This window comes from Canis lupus, chromosome 17 (genome assembly GCF_048164855.1).
Source record: "Canis lupus baileyi chromosome 17, mCanLup2.hap1, whole genome shotgun sequence".
Lineage (NCBI taxonomy): Eukaryota > Metazoa > Chordata > Mammalia > Carnivora > Canidae > Canis > Canis lupus.
Genome location: NC_132854.1, coordinates 60807429 through 60823161, shown reverse-complemented (window position 1 = coordinate 60823161; position 15733 = coordinate 60807429). Strand labels below are relative to the sequence as shown.

The 15733-nt window shown below is 56.2% G+C and overlaps 1 protein-coding gene across 2 annotated transcripts in view; it reads right to left on the bottom strand.

Annotated features, from left to right (window-relative positions):
- Nucleotides 1–15138, bottom strand: part of SERPINE3 (serpin family E member 3) — a 32759-nt gene extending 17621 nt beyond the window's left edge. Inside the window, exons 1-6 of one of the 2 annotated variants that reach the window (XM_072783233.1) lie at nt 14774–15138; nt 12886–13162; nt 9989–10204; nt 9532–9729; nt 8410–8608; nt 820–920 (exon numbers count right to left, since the gene is read on the bottom strand). In XM_072783233.1, coding sequence (XP_072639334.1) covers nt 820–920; nt 8410–8608; nt 9532–9729; nt 9989–10204; nt 12886–13150 — 979 coding nt within the window. In that variant the 5' untranslated portion in view covers nt 13151–13162; nt 14774–15138. The remainder of the gene's footprint in view (nt 1–819; nt 921–8409; nt 8609–9531; nt 9730–9988; nt 10205–12885; nt 13163–14773) is intronic. The other variant, XM_072783232.1, reaches the window with a different exon arrangement.
- Nucleotides 15139–15733: the final 595 nt, after the last annotated feature.

Below are 15733 nucleotides of genomic sequence, written 5' to 3'. Positions count from 1 at the left end.
GATTCTGAAGCTCATCAGGCAAAGCAAGCATTAGGCCAGTGAAAATGCCTGCTACAGTATTATTTTCGTACCAATAGTTTATAACTCTCCAGAGCAGAAACAAACCTGAGCCTTTGGAGTTAGCAATAGTTTAAAGATGGCTTCTAAGAGGATTCTGGAACATGAGGTTTGGGCATTCCATTATTTTTAATATTTGATGTAAGTTCCCTGCAACATGATAAGCAAACACAGCTCCTATTGATGAGTAATAGCATGTCTACCAAGGGAAAATACGTTTAATATGGACGTAGGGAAGAAGAACACTTTAGGGCAAGATTACAGGTACAGGGGTAATTCGAAGACAGGAAGTTGGGTGGATGGGGGAAAGTTTCAAGGTTAGTTCATGAGAAGAGGACAGAAATGGTACAAAGAGGGAGGGAGAGGGAGGAGGTAAAAACAGGGTGACTGTGAGGCTGGCATGGTGGTGGGAGGTCAGAATGAAGAGCTCTGTCACTGCACCACCATCTGTGACATGCTCCTACTCATGACAGGCCGGAGGGTGAGGTGGATTCTGTGGCCACTGACTTCACCCCGAAGGTGGTCTCCACAAAGGGTACTTAGAGGTCTCAAGAAACACCACCTGCCTCCACAAAGTACAACCCAAATTCAACAGTTATCTGAAGCCACATATTCTTACATAAAGCAAAACTCTTTCTTTATTCTTTTAAATAATGTTAACTCTCACTATACCACTGAAGCCTCTGTAGATGAAAATCCCTTAAAGTATGACAAAGCTGCCCCCAAGCACAATGCCAAAAAGCTTGAAAGAAGAAGTGTTACCTGAAATTCCTTTCAAGTTGGCTTTGAGTGGATCAAAAAGATCGGTGACTCCCCAAGAATTTAAAATGGGTTTCAAATTGAAGTGATTTTCGATCCTGAATCTGAAAAACAAAAGCCATCAGCTTTCATTTAGAAATCTCATCCAAAATAATTTCATACACGCCACACAACTGCCAAACTCCCTAACTTGTGAGTCAAGGAAGCCTCTTTTCCAGCTTTATCTTTCATTGCTCCTTTTCATAAACCCTGCCCAGGGACTAGTCTGACCACACAGGGCTCCCTCTCCCTTCCGTACCTTTGCTTTTGCTGTTCTTTCCACCCCATCTCCTTTGATTGCCTTTGAGTTGCCACCCTTGCCTCTAAGCTCAAGTCCATTGTTCTCTTCTCCTCTCCAGCTGTTTTGTGTCCTTCGGTTCCTAAAGCCCCATTAACACCTTGTTCTGCTCTTTTGACGTATGGAATAGTCTGCTTCTTATTACTGTTATTTATGATTTCGCACACCCCTTGAGAAGATAGACCATCCCAGTCAATGTTTTATTTCCTGGTAGTAACTAACGAGTACTTACCATGTGCTAGACACTATGACAAGCGTTTTTTGTGGATTATCTAATTTCGTCTTCACATAACTATGTTATTATCATCCTCATTTTACAGATGAGAAAGCTGAAGCCTAAAGAAATTAAGACACTTGCCCAAGATGATGTAATGAGTACGTGGTGGAACTCAACTCAAAGCCAGGCTGTCTGAGGCCAGAGCCCGTGCTCTTGGCGTCTACGCTTTGCTACCTCCCACCTCGTGAGGCCTCTCACGTAGTAGGTGCAGAAAAGAAGCTGTCGACTGACTGGCAAGGAGTAGAGCATCTCATGTAATACGTTCATATTTGATAAGACAGATTTTTGTGTTTGCTGTGTGCAGTGTGTGTCTTCGATGCATAGGAGGAAAGGAATGCAAGCTAAGGCTTTGGTTTTCCTAATAAGTCCGGAGAGGAGAAAGAATCAACACACCAACTTTGTAATATTTCTCCAAGGGCAAGGCATCTAAGATTTTACTGTGAAGGATTCTTTAAAAGGATTGCTCATATTATTTTTCTTTGAAAATGAAAACGTTTGAAATGGACTTTATCTTTTTCTATAAACTATGCAAAACTTGCAGGAGAGTAAAAATACTGGACTAGACCATTTAATATCAAAGGTCTTCATTGCATACAAGACAATGTGATGAATATTTTAAACAGAAGTATCAGATTTTCTCATAAATATGTTTTGGGTCTTTAGAATAGTTTTCCAAGAAGGTACGGTCGCTTTCTCCAACTATGCTGACGGTCTCAAAAAAAATTTGTACCATCTCTTCTGAACTTTTCTTAAATACTTAAAACTCATCCATTTTGAAAACTCTTAGGGCTGAAACATATTAAGAGCACGAACTTGGGGGCCCAGTGCCAGGGTTTGAATCCTGGCTTAGCCTTTTACTAGCTGAAGGACCTGGGGCAAATTATTTTACCTCTCTTTGCCTCAGTTTCCTTATTTGTGAAATGAGCATAACAGTAGTGCTTAGTTATCAGCTTTATGAAGATTAAGGGAAATAATTCTTAGAAGTGCTCAACAATGCCTAGCACAGCTCACACACTTTATTGTTACCATTGTGGTTTTATTGTTTCTCAGGGATATTGAAAAAAAGTTCAGGGATGTTTGAAGCCAAATATAGTGATTATGGTAGGTGATAAAACTGAGTAATATCATTTTTTTCGTAACTAAAGATAATAGTAAGAGTGAGGTATGACCATAAAAGGTGAGAGTGATTTTTTTGTTTCTTGTATGGAAGTCCAGCTCAGAAGAAATGCCACAAAAATATCTTGAGTAAAAAAATTGCCCTTTACCAAAACCAGACAATGATATCATGAGAAAAGAAAACTGCAGACTAATTTCACTTATGAATGTAGATGCAAAATCCTCAACAAAGCACTAGCAAATTGAATCTAGCAACATATAAATCCCACCATGACCAAGTGGGATTTATCCCAGGAATGCAAGGTGGGTTCAACATATGAAAATCAATGTAAAACACCGATATTAACAGGATAAAGGACAAAGGCCACATGATCATCTCAATAAATGCAGAAAAGCATGTGAAAAAAAAATCTGATATCTTTCATGAAAACAAAAATCACACTATAAACTTGTGATAGAAGGGAACTTTTTCAATCCAAAAGAGGGCCTCTACAGAAAACCCACAGCTGGCATCAAACTTCTTTTTCATGAGAGACAGAGAGAGAAAGAGGCAGAGACACAGGCCAAGGGAGAAGCAGGCTCCCCGCAGGGAGCCCGATGTGGGACTCCATCCCAGGACCCCGGGGTCACGACCTGAGCCGAAGGCAGATGCTCAACCCCTGAGCCACCCAGGTGCCCCAGCTAGCATCACACTTAATGGTGAAGACTGAAAGCTTTCCTCCTAAGATCAGAAATAAGAGAAGGATGCCTACCACTTCTGTTTAACATTGTCCTGAAAAGTGTGGAGGGCAATCATACAAGAAAAAGAAATAAAAATGCATCCAGATTAGAAATGAAGAAGTAAACCTATCTCTACTCACAACTTGGTTTATATATAGAAAATCTTAAAGAATACACACACGTACAGAGAAAAAATTCTTAGAATGAATAAATGAGTTCATCACGGTGGCAGGATATGAGATCAAGGTACAAAAATCAACTGTGTTTTTTATATTATCAACGAATCATCTGCAAATAAATCCCATTTTATAGCATCAAGAGGAATAAAATACTTAGAAATAATTTTAACAAAAGGAATGCAAAATTTGTACACTGAAGACTAAAACACATAATCAAAAGAAACTAAGGAAGACATAAGTAAAATGAAAAAAAGTCTTGTGTTCACAGATTGGAACAATTAATATTGCTAGAAAGCAATATTCCCAAGTTGATGTACTGATTAAACACAATCATCATCATCAAAATCTCAGCTGCCTTTTTGGCAGAAACTGAGAAGCTGATACCAAAATTCACAAGAAAATGTATGGGACCCAGAATAGCCAAAGCAATCTTGGAAAAAGAGCAAATCTGAAGGGCTAACAGATCCCGATTTCTAAACATTATAGTAATTGAGACTGTGTTGTCCTGGCCGACGTATAGACATTTGTGCCCAGAGAATAGAATTGAGAGTAAACCCATTAAAATAAACTCATTCATTTATAGTCAATTAATTTCAACAAAGGTACCAAGAAAATTCAGTGAAAGAATGATCTTTTCAATTAATGGTGCTGGGACAACTGGATAATGACATGCAAAGAATGAAATTGAACCTCTACCTCATAACACATACAAAAATTAATTTGAAATAGAAGAGCTAAAACTAGAAAATTCCTAGACAAAGCATAGACACAGATCTTTGTGATCTTGGTTAAGCAACGGTTTCTTAGAAATGACATCAAAAGAAGCGCAAGAAATAAAAGAAAAAATAAGTTAACTGGACTTCATTAAAATTTAAAACTTTGGTGCTCCAAGGGACACCATCAAGAAAGTGAAAAGATGATCCACTAAATGGGAGAAAATATTCGCAAGTCATAAATCTGATAAGGGACTAGCATCCAGAATATATAAAGCACTATTCCAACTCAGCAATAAAAAGACAACCGACTTAAAAGTGGAGAAAAGATTGAAATAGATATTCCTTCGATAAAGGAATGTAAATGGCCACAAAGTGCATGAAAATATGCTTGATGTCATTGGTCATTGGGGATATGCAAGTGGAAGCACCATGGGAAGCGGCCTTGCGGCAATGAGGATGGCCACATAAGGAGATGGGTGGCCGGGCGCCCCGTCTTGCCTCCAGGCCAGGGAGAAGCCGAGAGGCGGGGAGGCCTTGCAGGAGGGCCAAGCGGGGACTGCACCCTAACTGCTCTAGCAAGGGGAGCTACGGTTCTGGAGGGAGACTCCGTGACACCCCTACTCTTTAGTCCTTCCCTCCATTCACAGGGACTCAAAAAACCCTAACTGTGGGAAAAAATACATCACATAGAACTGGACCGTTCTGTGTGGCGTCAAGTATCTTCACATTGCTGTCGCGCCAGCTTCCACTCGGGAAGCCCCATCTTTCCAAGCTGCACGGCCTCACAAGGAGCCGGCAATGAGGGGCGCTGGCGGGGTGGCTGGCAGAGGCCCTGGAGGGCGTCTGGCAGGCCCTCGAGAGGTACAGTGTGGGGTCCACGCGTGACCCCGGGGGCCCATCTTGGGTGCGTACCCGAGGTGGCTGAAACATGCAGCCACACGAACATGCGTACGTGAGTGTGTTCCAGAAGCCAAAGCGTACAAACAGGCCCCAAACGGTCCAGGCGCTGAGATGTCTGTGAGCCGATGAGCGGATAAAGCCGAACGGAGTGTGTCCACACGATGGGAAATTGTTCTGCCATAAAAAAGAACGAAGCACGACGCGTAGGCTGGGACCCGGGCCGGACCCTGAAGACACTGCCAAGTGGCGCAGCCACGCACACAGGGCCGCCGCTGGACGTCTCGGTTACACGCGGTGTGCAGCGAGACACGTCCACTGTGCTCCCAAGTACACTGGCGGCCGCTGGGACCCTGGTGGGGACACAACGGGGCGGGCCTGCTAACGGGCGTCGCGTTTCTTCTGGAGGTGTCGAGAAAGTTCTGGAATTAAACAGTGGCGACGGCTGCACGACGTTGCCTGTATACTAAACGCCTGCGAATCGTACACTTGGAAAGAATGAATCTTATGGTTCTGTGAATTATACCCCAATTTTCTAGAAAGGAAAGAAAATGCCCGTCGCGAAGCATAGCGCACACACGATGATCCGCAGCTCTGTGCCAGGAAGGCCTAGACTCCTGAAGACATGACAGCTGACGGGTCCTCCCGACACTCACGACACACAGAGACGGACACACACAGACGGGCTCCTGGCCGCAGAGCCCGAGCCCGCCGCAACGCCCCATGCGGGACGGTGAGCACATGCCAGCAAAGGTACCCGTGTCACCTCTATTGCCAGAAAAAACATGCTCCCACCTCGCTCCCCAGCATGTCGAGCCAATAACCGAGTGTCCTGCTCCTTAAACAAATATACGTCTGGCACATTGCTAGTCTCTCGGGGGGCGTCGCTGTATCACGGATCCAAACGACCCTCGTAACGCCCGCAGTTGGCCTCCTTGAGGAGTCTTTCTTTCTTTTTAGGTTTGTGAGACTCCTATACTTTGTTCTCTCTTTCTTTTTTTTTTTTTTATTAATTCTTGTATTTTTTATTTTTTAAAGATTTTACTTATTTATTCATGAGACACACAGAGAGGGGCAGAGACCCAGGCAGAGGGAGAAGCAGGCTCCACGCAGGGAACCCGACATGGGACTCGATCCTGGGACCCCAGGATCACGCCCTGAGCCTACAGTGGGCACCAAACCGCGGAGCCACCCCGGCGCCCCTCTCTCTCTCTTTTTTTTAAAAATTGGAGTTCAATTTGCCAACATCCAGCATAACACCCAGTGCTCATCCCATCCACTGCCCCTTCTTTCACTGCGCTAACCTCCCTGATGGACATGGATTGTCCCCATGCATTGTATGTCATATTTTCATAAATAAAAGGTTCCTTTGGAAGCTAAACATCACACTCCAGCCAGAATCGACTAAATAACGCTGCTTGGTGACGCTCGACCCCAAGCCCCCCGCCCCCCCATTGCCACGCGACTTGTGCGCCCCGGCCCGTGTCGCTCACAAAGGCTTCTGCTCCAGGTGAGACCCGCGGGCCGCCCGGAAGGCAGCTCGTGGTGGACGATGAGCGATTTGCAGACGTGCAGGTAAGTCCTTGACGTGCGACTGCCGTGGTGCGATGGGCCCAACGGTGATCTAGACCTAAAATAGCCCTACTTCTTTCTCTATGCATTCCTTCAAGGGTTTGAGGCTGTTTCTCTCGTAAAGTGGCCTCATTTTCCCAAAACCTTCCGTTGTCCTTGGGTGGCAGGCTTGATCGTCTTAGGGGGGTCAGAAGGGCCTTTCTCAGGAGAAGCCCAAGCGTGGACTGGTGCTGTGTTCCTGGGCTCCCCGCCTTCCCGGCTCGCCCCTGCCCTGGGGTTTCTGGATCCCTCCTCGGGCGCTGCGGGCTCTCAGGGTGGGTCACACACAGCGGAGGGCTCCCCGGCAGCAGCCGCTCCAGGATGAGGCTGCGTCTGTCTCTTCAATCTCTGTCCATGTCATGTCGTCGGCAGCTCCTCTTCTTGTCCTGAGCTTCTCTCGAGCGTCACGGAGACACTGGGGCTGCTTCTGCTCCCCGCTAGACACGGTCTGTCGCGACGTCCTGTCTTTGCGCTTCATCTGGGGTCCACATATTTGGTTGGAGACGCCCGGCTCTATCCTAGAGGCGCGTCCCCTTCGGCGCTGGTCATGCCGGGTCCCACTGCAGACCTTGGCCCTTAGCTCACAGGGTCGCTCTGCGTGTGTTTTCGTTTCAGCGTCTGGGCCTATTTTTAACTCCTCAAAGGAGCACTGCCAAGAGCTCTGGCTCAGCGCTGCCGAGGCCCGGTCAGCCCTAGGGGAGGCCAGAGCAGCCGCCACGAGGGAGCGCGAAGGAGCCGCGTCCGGAGCCCTTGGACCACATTCCTCGCCTGAGGCTGGTCTACAAGCTAATCACACGTTTGCTCCGATTTCCAGTGCGCCAGAGCAGCTTATCGTTTAAAGAAGCTCACCAAGGAATTCTTTGTAAAGTAATGAGCTTTGCAAATGAGTTTGGCTTCGGAAAAGCAAAATCTAGAACCATCCTTTAACTTTTCGCCAAGCTGTATTAGTGCCTACTGGGTTCTCTCTCTCTCTCTCTTTTCTTTTTGTAATAATAAATTTATTTTTTATTGGTGTTCAGTTTGCCAACATACAGAATAACACCCAGTGCTCATCCCGTCAAGTGCCCCCCTCAGTGCCCGCCACCCAGTCACCCCCACCCCCCGCCCTCCTCCCCTTCCACCACCCCTAGTTCGTTTGCCAGAGTTAGGAGTCTTTATGTTCTGTCTCCCTTTCTGATATTTCCCACTCATTTCTTCTCCCTTCCCTTATATTCCCTTTCACTATATTTATATTCCCTACTGGCTTCTCTTAAAGGGAGGCTCACCTCTATTCAGAGAGAATGAGAACCCTCAGCTCAGAGACTAAAAGTCTTGAATTATCTTACCTCTTAGTTTGCCTTCTCATCAGAATTATAAACTATTTAAACTATTTTGCCTCCTTGGTTTTGGAAAAGTGACCGTTGGTGACCCTCTTAGGATGTGATAGGATTCGGGGTTCATGCCTCAGAGGGAGCTGCATGGTTCGTCTTTCCCAGGGGCTCCAGCCTGGCCCAATGAAGACAGATGATCTTCCCCACGAGGAGGCTCCAGGAAATTCCAGAAGGAATCGTATTCTGCCTACATCATGAGCTAGCGAGTCAGAGACTCTCACCTGGTCCCCGTCTCTGGGGTAAGTCCCTCTTGGCCTAACCTGTAGGGCCACGTTGGTTGGACAGGTTGGCCCAGTGCCTCAGGACTGACCCCCGGACCAGACCACCTGGCTCCTCGCGTCTACCCCGTAAGGACGATGCAGCCGCTCACCTGGGAAGGAACACGTCCATTCTGGCTCTCGTGAGGCTGGACATCCAGGTGTGCAGGACGCTGGCTGTGAGGTGGGGCTCGATGTGGCTCAGCGGGGTGTCCTTGTCGCGCGGCCGCACCAGAAGCAGACTCGCGGTACTTCCCAGGTAGGGCAGCTCCAGCACCTGCACCTGATGGCCCACAGGGTCCTGGAACTGGCCTGGGGGTCCGCAGAGGGGGAGTCAGTTCCGTCCCGGGAGCTGGGGAACCGAACTGCGCCAGGCCCTGGAGGGGCCGTCTCCCGGGACTGCTAAGAGTACATTTTATTGACAGGGTGTGTGTCCCACCCTCGGGAGGCCGTTTGAGGCCAAAGTCACCTTTTCTGATGGCAAGACCTCGAATTTCTAAGATGGCCTCCCGGGGCTTGGGTCTCGGGGCCTGCAGTGCTGGGCAGCACCCCGGGCCCTCCGGTCCTACAGGGGACGCCTTCCAATCCTGGCCTTTTGTGGCTGCATGGGGAACCAGGCTCCTTGTGCTAGACCTTTCTTTCAACAAAAGCTCTAAACCCACGGATCATATAAAACTGGGAAATTTAGTACCGGGGACAGATGGAGCAGCGGGGGTCAGGGCGACAGCAGGGGAGACACGGGGAACAGGAGCCTAAGTCACATGTGTGTCTGCTTATCCGCGGGCCTTCCTCCCCGCGCACCTCGCCTCCCCTCGGGGGTAGGTGCTCATCGGATAAGCAAAGACCTAAATTCACCGACCAGGCAATGTTTGGGATGGGCATCAGGGCAGGAGGGCAGCCGTGTTCTCAAGGCCGGGGTCCCTGAAACCCCGTCTGCGGGGCTCCCCCGAGGGAGCAGAGTCAGCCCGCAGCTGGAGGGGTGGAGCCCGGGGGTGCAGGGGGTGCAGGGGGGGCAGGCCCGCGGGGGCCCTCTCGGGAGCCGTCCACCCGGGTGTGGGCCTCCCCCTGGCACCCCTCGGGCCCAGCACTCAGCCTGCGGCCTGTCCCTGGGCGCAGGGACCCTGGGGCGCCACCGCGGCTCCCCTGCGCCTCCTGGGGGTGCCCCACACTCCCCACCTGCGCCCGCCTGCAGCTGAGCCCGGCCCGCTCGCTGCGCCCCTGCGGGAGGAGCTCACCGTAGTTGACCTCTGCCGTCTGGTGCATCGTGGGCACCTGCAGCGCCAGGCCCCGCACGCCCGCGAAGGGCAGTGGCTGGGTGTCAGCGGGAGCGAACCCGCGGCGCCAGGTGCTCCGGAAGGACATGGTGCTCAGCAGTGCCAGCCGGGCCCACGCTGCCTCGGCCTGCCCCGACTCGGGGCCCGTGGGGCCGCCACCTGCGGGGACAGCCCGGCTGCTGAGTACGCCCACCGACCGGGCTCCGAGGCGCGGCCGCGTCCCCTCCTGTCTGCCCTGGCCTCACCCCTGCCTGCCGCCCGTCCTGGCTCTGGCCTGGGTCCCCGGCACCACCGTGTCCCCTCCCGCCCACCGCATGGCCTCACCCCTGCAGGCTTCCTGTCCTGGCTCCGGCCTGGGCCCCCGGCACCGCCGCGTCCCCTCCCGCCCTCCGCCCGGCCTCACCCCTGCACCCCCCACAACGCTCACCTGAGCGCGTGGGCGGGCCGCGGGGCTCACGGGGCGGCGCCGGCTGCAGGCTGCTGTTGGCCCAGCGCGACACACGCTCCATGAAGCAGGGCGACACGGCTGCGCCCGGATGCACGAACATGGTGCAGGCCAGCTCCACCTGCGGGCCGCGGCCAGGGCTGCGCAGGGCGGCATAGGCGCTGCGGACGGACGTGCTCACCTGCGGGGCTGCGGGTGCGGGACACGTCAGGCTGGGCGCTGCGGTCACTGTCCCCGTCACCCTCCCCATCACCCTCCCCTGCCACCCTCCCCCGTCACCCTCCCCCATCATCCCTCCCCCGTCATCCCTCCCCTGTCACCCAGTATTACCCATCCCCATCACCCCATCACCCTTCCCCCATCACCCCCCCTCCCCGCTCCTCCAAGGCCTCACACAGGGGGGCCTTCCCCCTCCCCCGCCAGGAATCGGCCTGGGCCCACGGACTCAAAGCTGGGGCAAGGCCACGCAGGACCTGAAGCCATCAGGCCCCGAGGGGGCCGCACAGAATCACAGGTCCTCCTGGCAGCTGGTCCTCCGCCTCCGGGGCACAGCCAGTCAGGGCTGAGTGACCGAGACAGCCGCACCATCGGGCGTCACCGCCCCTGGTGCTCGGCTCAGCGGCCTCCCTGCACAGCAGGTCAGCAGCCTGGGCACGTCCAGGGAGGCATCTCCCAAGATCGACTGCTGGTTGACAGCCACGGGGAGCCCACGAGGCCACCAGCGCCACAGCCCACACCCCACGGGCCTGCTGCTACCCCACAAGAACCCGCCAGAAGGTAGAGGAACCAAGCCTGGGGCACAGGGGAGCCTGGCCACAGAGACACAGCACGGGCCTCACATGTGGGCCTCACACCCGGGGCCTCACACACCTGAGGGCCTCACACCTGAGGTCTCACACCCAAGGCCTCACACACCTGAGGGCCTCACACCCAGGCCTCACACCCGGGGCCTCACACCTGGGGCCCGACACCCGGGCGGCCAGCAGCAGCGCCTTTAACCCCATGACGTGGCATCGCCCCTATGATTGTGCCGCCACACACAGACCAAGGGGCTGCCCCCGGACAGACCTACAGATGGCTAAGGTGGTTCAGGGTCACGGGGCTGGGGAAGGGTGACCGGGGACACTGGCTCCACCAGGGGCTGCTACATCTGTGAAGGCCTGAGCGCAGCACCTCCTCCCTGCGGCCTTTGGGGGCTCCCGCCTCCTACTGATGGACGGGGGGATGTGAGCATGGCCGGCACTCCTACTGCAGCCTCCGAAGGAGTCCTGTCCCTCCTTTCCCCCCAAAGCTCCTTCTTGCCAGAGGGGGGCTGGGATCCTACAGATGATGCCGTCCAAAAAGGCAGGAGGCGGGCAAGCTCTGGGCCCGCAGGGATCAGGACCCTGGAGGGCAGACACGGGGAGGGGGGTGAGGGTTGGAGAGGGTCTGTGGCCACAGAGTGGGAAGAAGCACTAGAAGAAGCAGGGCATTTTGTCCTCATTTCTCGTGCCCACGTGAGGCCTTGCACTCACCGGGGAGCCCGCGAGCCCCTTCCTTTAGGCCCCATGTGCCGCCCTGCGCTTCCTGATGGGGACTTCCTTCGGCTAACTAACAACTAACTAACTAACTAACTAACTAACTAACAACTCACTAACTAACTAGCAACTAACAACTAACTAACTAACAACTAACTAACTAAGGCCTGTAACCACGAGCCTGGGAGCTCCGTGACTGGGGTTTACCTGCCAGATGAAGCAGGTGAGCGGAGGTGGCGTCGAGGGTGTGCCTTGGTGACGGGGAAGGGGGCTGCGGTTAGAGGCAGAAAAGGAAGGTCCTCCTGCCGCATGCACCCGCTCAGGGGCGGCCCGGGGCCAAGGATTGTGGGGGGACGTGGGACTGGGGACCGAGAGCCTGGACTTGAGTTCTGCTCTGTGCCTGCCGGTCTGCCTCTTGTCCCGTGTAACCCGGGGATGAGGATGTGCGCGGTTTCCATGAAGACCAAGTGACGTAATGACGGTGGGGGTGACAGCGGCCGTGGCCAGCCAGGGCTCCCCCGAGGCCGCCACCTCCCCTCGGAGGCTCCCCTCCCGGCCCTCCGGCCCTGGCCCCGTGCTTCCAGCGCCGCTACGAGCCTCCTTTGACAGTTTGCCCGGGAAAGCCCCCGACGTCCCCAGGACCTGCGGGGCCGTGCGGTGGGGACGGCGCTCCTTCCGGGCTGCTGGGCCTGTCTCGAGCAGCAGGTGCGACCCCGGGGGAAGACCGCAGGAGGCTGCCGAGGAGCTGCCTGCCACCGTGGCCGGGGTCGGTGCAGACGCCGCTGGGCGCCGAGCTTGCCGAGCTGCCGCCCTGAAGGCCGAGCCCAGCTGCCGGCGCTGGTCTGTGGGCCCGACGTCAGCGGGAGCCTCTGTCAAGGCCGAAAGGCGCACGAGGGCCCCCCTTGGGCCGCGGGCACTGGGCTCCCCTGCCCCGAGCTCACCTCGTTGCAACCCGCCCGCCTCGCAGCGGCGCCTCTACGAGCTCGCCGTGCGGCCCCGCAGCCGTTGGGGACAGGAGCCCAGGGGTGCAGCCGCCTGGTGGGGGTGGCACGGCCGTGAGGCTGGAGCGGGAGCGCTGCCGGGTCAGGGCCGGCCTGGAGGGGAAGGGGCGACGGCGGCGCCCTGGGCCTGGCGCCTCGGGGTGGCCCTCGCGTGGCCCTGCAGGGCCCAGCTCCAGGGAAGTGCTCACGGCCTGCCGCCGCCCATGCGCTCTAGGATCCTTAGCTCAGGCAGTCGCCACCCCCATCCCTTGTTGAGGAGAAGAGAACCCCACGCGTGGCTGAGCATGTCAGCGGGAGCCGCTGGGCTCGGGGCCGGGCACCCAGGCGCCCACCCGCGGGGCGGGCCTCTTACCGTGGAGCGAGTAGCCCAGCGCCTGCACCAGCTGCCGCGCAGTGTCCCCCTGGGCCGCGAACTGCAGGATCTCCAGAGCCAGGGACACGCCGGCCGGGGAAATGACCACGTTGGTTCCATTGCTGGGCGCCGCCGCCGTGTCCCGGTAGAGGCGGAGCGCAAGCTGGGTCCTCAGCAGGCCCAGGTCCTCGCGGAGGCCGCCCCGCGCCCCGGGGAGGCAGGAGGGAAGCAGGAGGAGGAGGAGCGCGAGCAGGGCGGGCCGCATGGCGGGGGCTTCCTGCAGCGAGCGGAGCAGGTGCGGGGTGAGGCCGCCGGGCAACCGCGGGGAAGGCCAGCAGCTGTCCCCACGGCCCCCACGCGCCCTGAAGCCGAGCTGTGAGTTGCAGGGATCTTGGGCCACTTTGCCGCTCACCGAATGTATGACCTCGGCCGAGGCCCCGGTCTGGTCACCAGTGAACCATTAGGTCGGAAAACAAGTGTAGGAAGGACACCCTCCCCCCTCACGGCTTTTAGTGTTTCTCCGGCCTAGAGCCGGGTCGTGTGTCTCATGAGCAATGACTGATGATAGGAATGGATCACGTGGCCCTGCCAAGCCTCTCCCCGGTTAACCACCAAACAGTCTCACAAGGGAGCCATCGTGGTGTCTCCAGCACAGGGAAGACAAGGCTTGGGGCACACAGTGAACCCTTTAAGAAAATACGCCAGGGAGCGTCCATCAGCTGACGAGGGGACAGAGAAGGGGGGGTACACCTCCAGCGGGACGTCCCGGAGCCCTGGAGAGGGTGAGATGTGGCCGTGGGCAGCAGTGCGGATGGCGCTGGAGAGCACAGTGGAAGCCGAAGAAGTAAGGGACACTAATAGCACCCGGCTTCCCCCGTGCGTGGAATTTAAGAAAAAATACATGAGCAAAGGGGGGAAAAGAGAGAGAGAGAAATCAGGAAATAGACTCAACTCTGGAGAAGGAACTGCTGGCGAGCAGAGGGGAGGGGAATTGGGAATGGGTTATGGGACCAGAGGGGAAGGAATTGGGGACGGGTTATGGGACCAGAGGGGAAGGAATTGGGGACGGGTTATGGGACCAGAGGGGAGGGGAATTGGGGACAGGTTATGGGACCAGAGGGGAAGGAATTGGGGACAGGTTATGGGACCAGAGGGGAAGGGAATTGGGGATTGGTTATGGGACCAGAGGGGAAGGGAATTGGGGATGGGTTATGGGACCAGAGGGGAGGGGAATTGGGGACGGGTTGCAGGGGGCGCTTGTGATGAGTAGTGGGGGGGGGTGCAGGTGCTGAGCCTCCGTGTGCACAGGTACACGACCACATGTGGTCATGAGCAAGCCCTGGTCTCCCACGGGGGCTGCGTAAAACCTGGAGGACATAAGTGCGCCTGACAATCTTGGTACAGGAGCTGATGGCACCTGGAGCATGGGGGTCCCTGACGTCCTGTCCTCGGAAGGAACACACGTTTCCAGGCGGGGGTACAGAGGGGCTGCCCCTCCAGGGAACAGAGCATCAGCGGGAGGGGAGGTCGGTGCAAAGCAAGGGAGGCCCCGGCCCCAGTGCCCACGCCGCGCCTCCTGCAGTCGTCTCACTGGCGTCCTACAGCAGCGGCGTTGGGGCCCTGGTCCCCTGTGACGCCCCACGAGGAGCTGGGCCCTCAGGGGACAAGCCTGCCCTCCTCAGCAGGAGCGGGCTCGGGGTTCGGAGGGCCTGGTGTGGGGCGTGGTGGCTGGGCGCGAGGACGCAGCGGTCCCCCGGGCCCTCTGCCAGGTGGCCGAGCCCCGGCGTCCTCGAGGCTCCTCTGGCCTCCCGCCGGGATGCTCGGCAGCCCGCGTCCTGTGCCCGTCCCCCGGCCGGTGCCCGCCTGGACGGCCGCGACGGCTGCTTACCGACGGCCGCTCGCCCGGCCTCCCGCGGGCCCCGGCTCCGTCCCGTGTGTGTGCGCCTGCTGCATGGATGTGCTCCCCTTTTTAAAAAGTGGAGCAGAGCCCGCTCCGAATCACAAGACGGCCCGGGGAGGACGGCGGTGGTGGCTGTCTCCGCCGGCGACGTCTCTGCCACTCGGCCCAAATTCCTGGAGGCCGAGGCCCCGCGGGAGCCAGGGGACGGATCGGGCTCGGCGGCCCGGGGAGGGCCGGCCACACCCGCCGCCTTGTCAGGCTTGTGACCCGGTTGTGGCAGCGAGGAGCCCCCGCGGCCGGTGCACCCGCAGGAATTCCAGGGCTGCGGCCGTCCGGCCTGTGCTGGGCACCGCCGAGGCCTCTCCCCTCCTCCCACGGAGAACAATAGGTCAGTCATGGGCCTGGGCCTCGCAGCCCACGGGACTCAGAGGAGAGGGACAGCTCGAGACGGGGCACCACGAGGCTGAGACCCAGGGACCCACGGGGCGGGCTCACGGCCGCCAGGCCCACGGTCCCGCAGGCAGGAACCCGCCGGCGTGAGCCCATGGGGACCCCTGTGGTGCGACGAAGTGCTCGCTGGGGAAGTAGAGGCACGTTCTGTGGAGTCTGCCCTGCGACTGGCGCATGGGGCCACACGTTCCCATCAGGGTCTCAGACTTACAAGAGGCGACAGGCTGTGAAGTGCCCCCCAGTGAGGTCAGAGGAGGAAGGCACGGGGCGGGGGGGTGGGGAACGGGGAGGAACGGAGCCCTCGGCTGTCCCCCCGGGCGGTCAGCGCTCCCCCTGGAACCCTGGGGCTCTACCCGAGGCTCACCCCGGTCGGGGGCCGATTGATTTATCAGCCCTTTGTTTATTTTCGTGGGCAATTCACTTTGAATTTTTTTTTTTAAAGATCTTTTCTTCTTAAAGAGGGAGAGCGCAGGGTGGGCAGGGGCAGAGGAAGAGCGA